This window comes from Pantherophis guttatus, chromosome 3, assembly GCF_059756535.1.
Source record: "Pantherophis guttatus breed Tessera chromosome 3, ASM5975653v1, whole genome shotgun sequence".
NCBI lineage: Eukaryota > Metazoa > Chordata > Lepidosauria > Squamata > Colubridae > Pantherophis > Pantherophis guttatus.
The window spans coordinates 27,753,587-27,766,471 of NC_142065.1; the positions used below are offsets into that span (position 1 = coordinate 27,753,587).

Genomic DNA, 12,885 nt, shown 5'->3' on the forward strand with positions numbered 1-12,885 from the left:
ATCTGTGATAGTTAATAGTCTTGAAGGATTGGAACTCAGAACATAAAAATCTGAAGCAATAACATCTTCATTCAGTAATGTTTGCCAAGATGGTCAAAACGTGGCCTTCCAGGTATGGCTGAACTGTAGCCCCTAACATCCCTCATCGATGAGCATGAAGTCTACCAGGACACCAATTCAACAACATCTGGAGGAACACATATTGCCCATTCCTGCCATAAGCCACAGTCACCACCATAAAATATTCAGTAAAGAGTTGGCCTCACCTGGTGTTTGAAAGTTGAGTGCCACCAACTGGCTGCCACAGATCCACATAGGAAGGGGATCATAATTGGAAGAGTCCAGGCGCTGTCCTTTGGGGTATATGCGGGAAAGCTGTAATCGGTTATACTGCAGAAATTTCTTCCCTTTGATCTTGTTGACATACTTTTCTGCTTTGGTTTCAGGAAAAGATGACATATCTCTATAGCAGGCTCTTTCTGTTCCAATTTCTGTAGAGAGAATAGGGAGATGCTAATCTGCAAAAATCTTAATTCCTCACAGAATGAATGAGAAGATTAAAAAAATGAGATGTATATTTCTTCACTATGGTATATATTTTAAGTCAGGATAGTCAAGAAAATGTAGAGTAATGAAAGCAGGTCCCGAAATACTGAATAAATGATGCACTTTAACATAATTTTAAAGATTTTGATACAATATTTCAAAACAAATAAACTTGAAAGAGCCCATTCATTTTAGTTCTAGAATGATTTTTTGTATTTTTCCACAATAGCAGTAAAATACACATGAGAGTTATCTCAGTCGCATTGGGACAAAAATAAATCGGTATCTGCCTGCTGATATAATTAATTTTTAAATAACGATGCTCACCAATCCTTAGATTCTGGGATAACCTAATTTTGGGATAATAATCTAATCTAAAAATCTAATTTTGGGACAATGTATGTTTTTAATCTATCTAATTTTTGTAACTTTAACTGTTTCTATATTTATAATTGTTTTTAAACAGTACATTTATTTTTTATCGCATGTTAGCCACCCTTGCTCTGGATAATGAAATGGGTGGCATATAAATTTAATAAACAAGTATGTCCAGAATCATGAATACTTACTGTCTTCATCAAAGGGAACAGGACGACAGTAGATTACAAGCTCTGAAAGCTCCAAAGCTATCTTTTTTCTCCGTTCCATCATCTTCCCTTCAGAGAGCTTACAAAATAATTTTTAAAACAAATTTCAGGGTTCATGATAAAGATGAATAGCTTTGGAATTAGTACAATGTTGATTGCCCAATTTGCTAAATTATAGGTTATGAGAAACAGCAACATTCATCAATTTTAAACAATATTTTACTTTTCCTGAGTTTTGTCCATTTATTTTCTATTTATATTCTCTTCCTGTCAAGTATATACTGAGAGACTCCGTGATAGAAACAACAGAGAATCAGTCAGTGGCAAGGACACTAAATATGAAAATGAAATTTTGCTTTTCTGATCCATGTTACTACACCCATAATCAGCAGTCCTTAACTTGGTCTACTGACTTGGACTTCAACTCCTACAAAATCTAGTGTGAGTCCTGTATTTTAACCAAGAAAAAGGAGGGAAGGAATCTCCTGTCAGGTTACAAGGCTGAGGAAACACATCTGCAAGAATAAGATGTTCTAATATATTATTGCAATAAAGAGAATAATCACAATATTTGGGACAATTCTGAATCATAACTATTCTGTTCTTAGTTCTGAATATAGCTCAACATTGGGGGAAAAAGCTAGCCGCATATAGACACCTGAGCATGCACCCAGAGTGTCAATTTCTAGCAGTCTGACAAGTATGGAGTTAGAAGTGATGGAAGACCAAAACCCAGAAATATAAGCCTAAACAGATTTTTCTGTGGTGCAAAATAGAGGTGCAGATGGGATCAAGTGAAAAATGTTAACCAGGGAGGAGCAAAATCATTTCATTCCTCACCCCATCAAACCACCTTCTTTCCATTTGTCATGGCAAAGCCCATTTGGAAATTTCTGCTGGAATAACAATAGATTCATAACCAAGAATAGAACTGGAAATTGAGCCATTCCCAAACGTGTTTTAATAAGGATTCTTAGTCCTGAACATGCCATCCTGGTCTTCAGTGTGAAAAGTGGCGTTTCTAACTGATAAAGCAATTCCCCCAAACTATGTTCAGCCCATGAAACCAGTTAATTTTTTCAAGGTCAACATGTGAGGAAAAAAACTTTATACTCATCATATTGTGATGTGAATAAGGGCTTTTTTTTTTGACTCTGAAAAAGTTTTAAAAGCAAGCATCCTTTACCCTGGCATCAGCAGTTTGGGCTGCCTCACGGATCTTCTTCACCCAATCCAACAGATCTTCATGGGTGTCAGCTGCGACATCCAGCGACCATCGTGAGACAGATGCCATACTAATGGAGAACACAAACATACGGTTGTTCTTCCCCTCAGGGCGGATAGCTATGTCAAGATGAGCAAAGAACAAAAATATAGGAGATTGTCATTAGATCTTCATAATCATCAACAGGAATAAATGACTACAATCAGGGTTTCAGTCAAAAAAAAGGTCTCAATAGCATCACCGAGTTGAAAAATTTAGAAGTTGAAACAAAGAAAAGAAAATTAGATATGTACATTTTGTCCTGGTTTCTTGTTAAACATATCACAATGGACCATTTTCAAAAAGTCCTGAATTTCTCAGCATCTAGCACCTAATTTAAATGTTCTTCTGTGGAACAGGAACCGTTTTAAAATTCTCTGTACTGTTATCCTTTTCTCACTGTCTCTATCTTGTAGTTCTAAATCTACCACTATTTTTGCACGTTTGTCTGGATGCAGACAAGGCTAGACTGTGTCACTGATCAATTTACAATTGCTTATTTAAAAAACAAACTGGTTTTGCATCTACCGGGCTCACTAATAAGGAAGGAAATTCTACAGAAACAGGGCATAAAATTGATTCCCCCCCCTTTTCCCTCCATAATTTACCAATCTGACATGATGGTACATCCAGTACCCCTCTGAGTAGATCTCCCAAAGGGCTGTTTTCATCTAGCTGTTGCTGGAAGCAAAAACACAGTATATTAGTAAAGATTTTACATTTTGTAGTTTGCTCTGCCATACAAATTTCAGGACGATCCATAATGTTTATTCAGATCAATGCATTTTATTTTTTAAAAACACACATGATAAAAAGCAGCCTAGCATATTACAAAACTATTAAAATGCTTTACTTTGCCTTAGCTACCACTATATTACTCCCTGATATTCTCTCTCCCTTTTCTGCTTCTAGCTGCGACTATTCAGTTTCCGTATCTTCCTACACCCCTGCAATTTCTGAGTAGTAAGGATCAAGTCGATAATAAATGCTGAAAGCCAGTAAAATAATTTTGATCATTACTGTTATGATGTTTAGAGGGAAAACAGTTTAGCTACAGCTGCCCTTCATTTGTAAAAAAACGATGTTTCTAAATGATGATACATGAAGGTAAACAACCAACAGGGGCAAAACACTTCTAGCTTAAATCCTTTGTGCACATGATTCATGCAGATGACCTACACATGCATTATTCATTCCTAAAGGCATCTCTACTCTGTTTGCCACAGCAAGCATCCATCTGAAGTAGGGGTTATAATGCAGTAAAAAGAATAAACCAGTCAAGGGTCAGAGTGAGAACCTAACACATAAAATGAGTGCTTAAGCATAGTAAGAACAGAAAGCTAAACAAAACTATGGACAAAATGGAGGAGGAGGGGAGGGGAGAGACTAACTGAGAGCATACAAAGAGAGACTGAGCTAGATACAGCTCCATAACTGATGGTATGTTTGCTCATATAAGATGGGTGGGCAACCTTAGACAAAAGGATGGGATCTTTCAGATAGCCTTCTTTCAAGGCAATGCAGTCCTCAATTTATGACCACAATTGAGCCCAAAATTTATGTTGCTAAGTGAGAAATTTGTTAAGTGAGTTTTGCTCCATTTTACAAATTTTCTTGCCACATTTGTTAAGTGAATCACTGCAGTTGTTAAATTAGTAATATGGTTGTTAAGTGAACCTGGTTTCCCCACTGACGTTGCTTGCCAGAAGGTTGCAAAAGGGGAATCACATGACCCTGGGACACTGCAACCATCATAAATATGATTCACTTGACACACATCCGAATTTTATTCATGTGACCATGGGAAGCTACAACGCTCGTAAGTATGAAAAATGGTCAGAAGTCACTTTTTTTCAGTGTCATTGTAACTTCAAATGGTCACTTAGTGAACTGTTGTAAGTTGAGGACTACCTGTAATCAGACTGAAGACTTGCTTTTTTAAAAAGAGACTTTGAAATGTTATAGTTTTCTGTTCTTTTTCCAAAACAAGAACTCACCTCTCTCTCAAGCTCCAGGCCAGTTGGACTAGTTATTTCTTCTACATAATTAGAGGGAAACCACAGTTGCTTCTTACCCCCATAATCTCCTCTCCACCTGAAAAAAAAATTATAGCTCATGCAAATACATACACATTTTACAGCAATGTTACATTACATACCAAATGCAGTTATCAAAATTGAAATTGGTGGCATTAAACTTAATTGCAGAACTTACTAAACTAATTGAGCAGAGGAAACATCAACAGTGAAGAAGAAGAGGGCATGCTCTCTGAAGAATGTTATGCTCAAACTGAAGGGAAAAAAAACCTGAAGTCTCCCTTTCTATTGTGTGTAGGAAATCATTAGTCTATCAAAATAGTTTGAACTCAAGTTAAAGTGACCATGAACTTGAAGGTTAATTCAAAACAGGATCAGGATAAATATTAAGATATAATTAGGAAAGAATATGCAGTGCACAGCAGAGAAAATATATAGGGGAGAAGTGGTAGGTTAAGAAATAACAAAGCCTATCACTTCCTTCTACTGAATTTAACTCTTTCCTAACTACTTTTTAGTAATATGTCAATAGTCTAGCAGCTGCGCAAGTGACTCTGTTGATAAACATGCCTTTAGCTCTATGCATACAAATTATATAAACTCATTTTACGTGCTTCAATCACATAATGAAACAAACTTTCATTAAACTAATATCAAAAATGGAGGAATCATCAAATCTTTTCTGGGGGAGCATAAGAAAGATTTCATTATCTTCAGAACAATAGCTATACCCACCAGCCTCCTTCTTGTTTTTCTACGTTTTGGATGATTGCATTTTTGGTGAAGGTAAGCTCATCTTCTCGCTGTGCTTTGTAGTCAAACAAAGCTTTGACAGCGCACTAAAAGAAAGGCACAAGAATGAGGCAAGGTAACTATGGCAATAATTGGGATGGGTGTACCTATCCGTGAAGGTGAAGCAGTTTTGCTAAGGAGTTATAGAAGAATCCACTTGTCTATTTACCTTTTTCTATCTACTTTTGACAGGATGAGTGTGTGTGTGTGTGTGAGGGGGTAGTGGGGGTGGAGACAAAGTTAACATTTCAAAACGGATTTGTCAAGATCTCTAACAGGAAAGCCAACAAGGATTTATTACAAATAGTCCTCGATTTACAAACTTATGACGGACCACCAAAAGGTAGCATATGACCCAATCCTGAAGATCCAACAACTGTTCCCTGTGACCTAACTGCATTTTGGGTGCTTGGCAACTAGCTTGCCTTTACAGCTGTTTGCAGCCCCCTGCAGTCACATGACCATGATTTACTATGTTTTTGCTGGTATTTACTATTCCTTTTCAGGAAAAACGCACCCGAGCAAACAATAGTCTTGCTTAACAATTATGATTCACGTAACAACCATGAGAATTCACCAAACAACCACTGCAAAAAAAGTTTTAAAATCAGGATAATCACGTGATGGCCTGCTTTACAATCATCACTACTTATGACCATAATGGGCACCTCCATTATAGTCGTGAAACAGCTCCTTTCAGCTTCAGCCTAATTAGCACAAGTTGATTAGATCGGCCTCCCGACTCTCAGCTGATTTGCTCTCAGCTGTTTTGCGCAGGGCTCTACTGCTTGCTTGCAAGGAAGAAAATTGCTGGAGCAGATTTTTTTTCCCCTTGTGCTAATCAAACTATGCTGAAAACGAAAATGAAAATAAAGCAGCTGTTTGCTGTAACGAGGCAAAATTGCTCAGAGGCAGAGACAGAGGGAGATTTCTTTTTCTTCTTTTCCTCACCAAAAAAGGTAGGTGTATCTTATACTCCGGTGCATCTTATACTCCGAAAAATACGGTATTACTTGTAAAATAACTTTTACCACAGTTTTCATATATGTACTTCCTACCTCATTGATTTTTGGCAACTGATTCCATCTCAGGTTTAATGTTTACTACTGAGGTCCCTCCAGCCCCATTATATACACAAACCAGATAGTTTATAGTCCCTGGGGTAGAAAAGTGTAACTGCATATGTACAATATAGTAAACTAACAGTTGCAGAAAGGAAACATTTAGAAAAATAACATGCTGATCCATTTTTAAAACCTTCCTCACAAAAATTTATGCAAGAATAGGGAAATTACAGCACATAATTAAAATTCATTCCTGCTTCTGCCAGCTGGTAAGTTTCACTGTACTAATTAGAATTAGAATGTCATATCATTCTCTGATTAGAATTAGGATATTGTGTTTCTTAAAATTATGACAATATTCATAGAAAAGCCTGATGCAAATCAAAACTATAGTGTTGAAAATGGGAGTTTAATACACACACACCTACAACTTCTTAACACAAACTACTCTTGCTAGTAGGTCTGACAGTGAGAACATACAGGTATATAAAGCAAAACTGTTCTTATAGTTTCTGCAGAAGATCTTAAAAAGACTTGCAAGCCTGGTAGGAAAATTTACTAACTCTTATTAGCTTAATCAAGATATCAACCAAGGAGTTAGGGAAAATACCTTAAAGGTTGGCATAGGGTTGGCCTCCACATAAAATCCCGGATTCCGTCCTTCATATAAGGCACCATAATCTGGCTCCTAACAAACACAAATGCAATACAATCCTTTGTATACTTTTCATTTGCTAATTATTTAGACAAAACTGTTCAAATATGTAACAGAATCATTTAAAGAGATAAAACATAATACAGGAGGAATAAATCCATGGCACGAAAATTGGCTGGGTGACTTTGGGCCAGTCACTCTCTCTCAGGCCAATTCACCTCAGAATAGTTGTTGTAGGAGAAAGAGTACTTTTCAGTTATTTATAAGAGTAATAAAGGTAGGGTATAAATAAATACCTAAATAAAATAAATTTTAAAAATCCCTCTGCAGAAAGAGGCACATGGTCAGTTATCAGATTAGGAGAAAAAATTAAGGTCTTTTGGGTACCCAGCCGTACCACGAATTAAGGACATCATTTCCAGAAAGTGAAACTCTAAAAATACCATAAAAGTATGGTCCTAACTGCACCCCAGAAGAAAGATACTGGCTTCCACCCAGTGTAGACCTAGTGCCATACTCACGGCTGTCCCAATCTTCTCCAGTGTTTCTTCATTAATAGGATATCTCAACTTCATTTTGCGATACAATGGATGTTTTTCATAATAGCTGATTAAATCCACCAGGCTGTCAAATTCTGAATTGCCTAAGATGATTGTCTGACCCTCCTGCTGCACGCGGCAGTGCTTGATCTTTCCTTCAGCCCTAGAAGACAAAAGACCAGACCAGCAATTAATTTTCTAAATAACCTTGAGATAATGGTTGAAGAATGCTGCACATAGGCAGGGAACATTTCACTTTGGGCAGATATAAGAATTAATCTACAGCACTTGGCAAATGTACTCACCGAAAAGAGATTGCATAGGAATTTGACTCACTCCTCTTGCGCACCAAAAAGGCTCCATCCCGGGGCACCCTCATCAGCATGCGCTCAGCTGAATTCCGGGTGAGATTAGCATGGTACCATCTGGGAATAAAAATAAAATAATTTAGGTTATTTCCTAGGCAGCAATTTCTGATAAATACTTGGATGCTAAGATTAATTTTGCTTCAAGAAGAAAAAAAAGTAGATACTAGGCTGTTTCCCTGTAGGTTTGAGATATGATTGATCCCAAAAATAAAATTCCTTATATCACCAGGCTTGAAATTTTAGGTCTGAATAACCTTGAACTACGCCGTCTATGTTCCGACCTAAGCTTAGTACACAAGATTATCTACCTTAACGTCCTACCTGTTAATGACTTCTTTAACTTCAACCACAATACAAGGGCTATCAATAGATACAAACTAAATGTAATCCGCTCTAATCTTGATTGCAGAAAATACGACTTCAGCAATAGAGTAGTAAATGTCTGGAACACTCTACCTGATCCTGTTGTTACTTTCTCTAACCCCCATACCTTTTACCTTAAACTGCCTACCGTGGACCTTACACATTTCTTAAGAGATCCCTAAGGGGGCGTGCATAAGTGCCCCAGTCTGCCTACCATCCCTGTCCTACTGTTCCCATTTATATGTAATCATTTTATGTGTTTATGGCTATGTTTTACCTATTTATATCCATTTATTTGTGCCATTGTTTTCATGTGTCTATGTCTATAACTGATACTTGTTTCCTTGTACTTGTTGACAAACAATTAAATAAATAAATAAAATAAATAAAAATTATTGGTTTCAATATTACAAGCCAAGTCTTTTTTCTTTCTCACTCCTGGTAGAAATGCAAAAGCTTGTTTGGTTAAAAAGTCAGAAGCAAGTCACATATGGATTGTCCTGCAGGCTCTGGATTATCAGTTATGATTCCAGTTCAACAAAGACATTGTAAAATATTACATTTGTACCAACATTAAACATAGTCTAAATGTTAACTAGTATTCTAAATTGGCATGCTTAGTTACCACAAGCGTAGACTTAGTGATTGTGTGAGATGTCAGTAGGTAAATAATTAAGACACCAAAAAGGAGGAAAAAACACGATTCTATGGCTTATTCTTAATTACAGATATGTAACAAGAGTTATATCTGCGCCAGGCCAAGGATAGCTGATTCTGTATGAGAAGAATCAGCTTATTTTTCTTTTATATTATGATCATGGTCTCAGTAAATACAACCAAGAAGGCATATTAGAAATTTTGAACAACTTCTAGATATCAAGTTAGCCTTCCTAAGTTGATTAGCAGGATAGACACTGTACTTATCTAGAGGATACCAATTTGTTACAAATTGATTGTAAGATTTTATTAAAGGTTTTATTTTATTAAAATCACTGGATCAGTTGTAACAAATGCTCTGAATGCTCCTCTTGTATTTTTTAAGTTTAAAATAAAATATATTTTAAATAGAAAATGAAATGTTCATGCTGAGAACAGACGGTCCAGTTGTATCTATTTAATTTAAAATAAGAAATGAAATGTTCATGCTGAGAACAGGTCAAATGGCATGGAACTATTATAAAGATGTATTTTTTTTCCTGACGCAAAACAGATTACAACACTATGCTGGAGGTCAATGCAATCAGTGGCATAAAACAAGAGCACTGAAGAGCTGGTTTAAACCCCAAATCTTCACTCAATCTGCTAAATCCAAACTTCAGCACTCATTAGTACTAGAAATTTGCAGACAGAATTCTATTAGAATTGAAGGACTAAAACGTTTACTTGAATTTCTATATTGATAAACTTTAAAAATGTGTCTCAGAATAATGAAATAAAAGAAGTGGCTGTAAGAAAGAAAGCATTCTCAATTGTGAGACTACCCATAGCATCTTTCCTAGAGAAACTTTATTGGCACCAACCATAAATCCTTTCAACACTAAGCAGACATGGTTTGATTTTTATCTTATATCTTTCTAGGCTGTTTCTTCATGGCATTTTATTATTTTATACATTTCTTTTTGCCTTTAAGGAATTAAGAGACTCTGTCTGTCCTAAGTAACTTTGTAACCTGCCAGAGAACTCTGAGGATGATTGTAGAGGGGACGGGAGGGGAGGGAGGGAGGGAGGGGGAGAGACAGAGACACAGAGACACAGAGACACCAGATAGACAGAGACAGAGACACAGAAATAGAAACAGAAACAGACAGAGAAACCAAGGATAAAACGTGACTCCTTCATTGCCTTACTCTTTGCTCTCATGTGCATTTGTCTGAGGCACGGGTTCCGTCAACCTCATTTCAAATTCATTGCATCTGAGTGGCACTTGCTGGTAATGAGTAATGAGATCATAGAGGCTATTGAATACCAGGTTATCAGTGAGGAAAAATTTGGGGCTGCCGGCATCTTGCCGAGAATGGATCCGGCAGTGCTGCACTTTCCCATTGCGCCTGTGTAAGAGAAACAACAAAACAAGGATTAATTATGCTGCCCTAGACATGGCTATTCAAAGATAAACTCGTAATATTCAGTGCACATTACTTTCCAGTGGATATATTTAGAGTGGCAGCCTAAGGTTTTTTTTTAAAAAGTATCTTATTGTGGATTATGTTTGCCCAACAACACTAATTATACTGCCAGAAAATAAATATGAGAGAATGAGTCAGGTAATTTACTGACTGAGGCCTGCATATTTGGTAATCCAATACCTTTCTTTAATTTAGCACTGAGAGGAGGCGGAGGACAGGCCTATTCTGCTTTCTTGCAGTGAATTCTTCTCCTTGTTCCTCAAGGCATTCTTAGGTGTTTGTGCAATGCTGAAAACCTATTTCATATTCCCCAAACAAAGAGGATAAAGTAGCCATATGTATTACAAGTGAACCTGCACGGCCCAAACTAATCATTAAAAAGGGGGAAACCAACAAAGCTTTACAGAAATCATTAGCTTCTACTGTTTCGTCAAGCTCTAACCAGACCAACTGTTGACTCGGAAAACTTGCAGTCAGAGATTCAAGAACACAACTCTTGACAAGCTAGTTTTACTGCCAATATTACTCTGTTTCCCCCAAAATAAGACATCCCTGATAATCGGGCTTTTGAGTGCATGGCAGTAAGGCCAAGCGCTTATTTTAGGGTTCAAAAAATGTAAGACAGAGTCTTATTTTCGAGGAAACACGGTAGAAACAGCCAATATACTGGAAACTAACAACAGCAAAGTGTAAGACTGAAGCCATGCATGTTAGTCCCAAGGTTTAAATCTTAAATCTTCTTCATCCACTCATAAATTTTAGTAGACTTGGAGCTGGTCCTCCTCATAGGAGGAGCAGTGCACTGTCACCATAACAGGGTTCTTTGATTCCAGCCTCTCTGCTTCTGACTTTCCCTATTCTAGTCCTAGTAGTTTTTTTCCCCCATAGAAAAGCCCAAGAGGATTCTGAAGAAGCAAATCCTCCTGCTGCTATAAGTGAGTGCGTAGGAAGCTTTTTTTAAAAAAAAACCTATAAAAACAGAGACTTCTACAACCAAATTCTTTACTCTTTTGCAAAATAAAACAGCCACCTCTACTTTTCTCTATGAATAAAGCCTTTTACTTTAAAATGGCTGATTTCATGGTAGTCTGCAAAAGCTTTCAGTAACAATGTTGTAATGTAAAAGTTTGCAAATTACTGCTGCAGTTGACATTATTTATTGGATAATGGATAAGTTTAGGTATTGCATGAACTACAGATAATGCAACAAGAATGAGAATAATATCCTTCTATTTGGCATTCTTGCAAATTTCCCTCTATTTGGCATCTTTTCCAATTCTTACTTAAACCAGTAAGATATGTATGATTTCCTTAACAGACATAAACTCTTTGGATCTCATAGATGCAGAACTAATGATTGTATTATTCCCCTATTGAATGTGAGCATTTTAGGTAACGATTTCATGCCCAAAGGATTCTTACCAGAAGGAAAGTGTGTAATCACCAACGAAGGTCTCACTTTCTCGCACCAGGAATGAGCCATCAGGGGCTCCAGTGTCTACACAATATTCCATTAACAGCCTCTCTGCTATGTGGCGCCCATCACGCCCTGCTCCCAGTTTGCCATGGAACCACTTTTCAGTGGAATGGAGTTCAGTGCTGTTGCTTGTCTGCCATGGATATGAAAAGCAAACAACTTGATTTAGTAGCCTACAGACCAAGAGTGGCTGAATGAGAAGGTAGAAAGACACAATTATATTGGAAGAAGAGCAATCTCTATTTTCCAAGTATAGACATCCAAACCCAAGGTTTAATGCAACAAGAAACTTTCCCGGTTTCCCCAAATACCTTCATTTTGTTATTGCACCACAGCATAAACAAACAGATAGGGCTCAAGTCATGTATCTCTTGCCTCCAGGCAACATGCAATGCTAACATTTCAGAAAATAATTCACTTAAAGTAAATAACAAACCATTTTAGGAAGTTGTATAAAGTAGCTTTTTATGTTTATAACCTACAATTGTTTCTGGCTGTATGCACTACCCAGAGTTCTTTCCTTTCATTCTTCAAAAGCAGAAACAAAGGACATTCCTCCAAAGATCTTCTTTCTTAGCCTTATAAGATACCCCACTCTAATAAACTTGTCAGAAAAAGGAGAATGAGATTTCCAAGCCTGAGTGATAGGAGAGCCAGCCAGCAAAATCCAAAGTATTGGGACTTGGCAAAGTTTTGGATTCAATTGGGAAGAGCTGGTTCACATTCAGGATTGTGAATGCAGCATTTAATGACTCATTAAAAGCACCTGCATTTGTTTCTAGGATTGCATAACTGCCATGGAAGGTCTTTTGCATGCTAGGGACAAGGGCTAAGCTGTTTTAATGAGTCTCAGACAAGTGCTGCCTTTGTTCTACATGTTCTGAACAATTATTTCAAATCAAATCTGAAGCCTCATACAGTACTACAAGGCACATGTATGCTAGACAATCTTCTCCAGCCCTCTTCTTCTTAGTCTTTCATGATTGCAAGCAGAAAGTATAAACATGCCCTTCTTCTAACCCTTTCCAGACTGACGTTAGTCCTAGCTTTCAACTTCATCAGTGTTAA

General features: G+C 37.1%; 1 protein-coding gene across 2 annotated transcripts in view; it reads right to left on the bottom strand.

Moving 5' to 3' along the window:
* The window catches only part of PLCG1 (phospholipase C gamma 1), a 110,445-nt gene that overhangs the window by 13,955 nt on the left and 83,605 nt on the right, over window positions 1-12,885 (bottom strand). For both annotated transcript variants that reach the window (XM_034413928.3, XM_087889175.1), the window contains 11 exons: window positions 11,763-11,950; window positions 10,062-10,262; window positions 7,789-7,908; window positions 7,466-7,646; window positions 6,900-6,977; window positions 5,169-5,272; window positions 4,395-4,491; window positions 3,006-3,078; window positions 2,320-2,477; window positions 1,116-1,212; window positions 267-491 (listed from right to left, as the gene is read on the bottom strand). In XM_034413928.3, coding sequence (XP_034269819.2) covers window positions 267-491; window positions 1,116-1,212; window positions 2,320-2,477; window positions 3,006-3,078; window positions 4,395-4,491; window positions 5,169-5,272; window positions 6,900-6,977; window positions 7,466-7,646; window positions 7,789-7,908; window positions 10,062-10,262; window positions 11,763-11,950 — 1,522 coding nt within the window. The remainder of the gene's footprint in view (window positions 1-266; window positions 492-1,115; window positions 1,213-2,319; window positions 2,478-3,005; window positions 3,079-4,394; window positions 4,492-5,168; window positions 5,273-6,899; window positions 6,978-7,465; window positions 7,647-7,788; window positions 7,909-10,061; window positions 10,263-11,762; window positions 11,951-12,885) is intronic.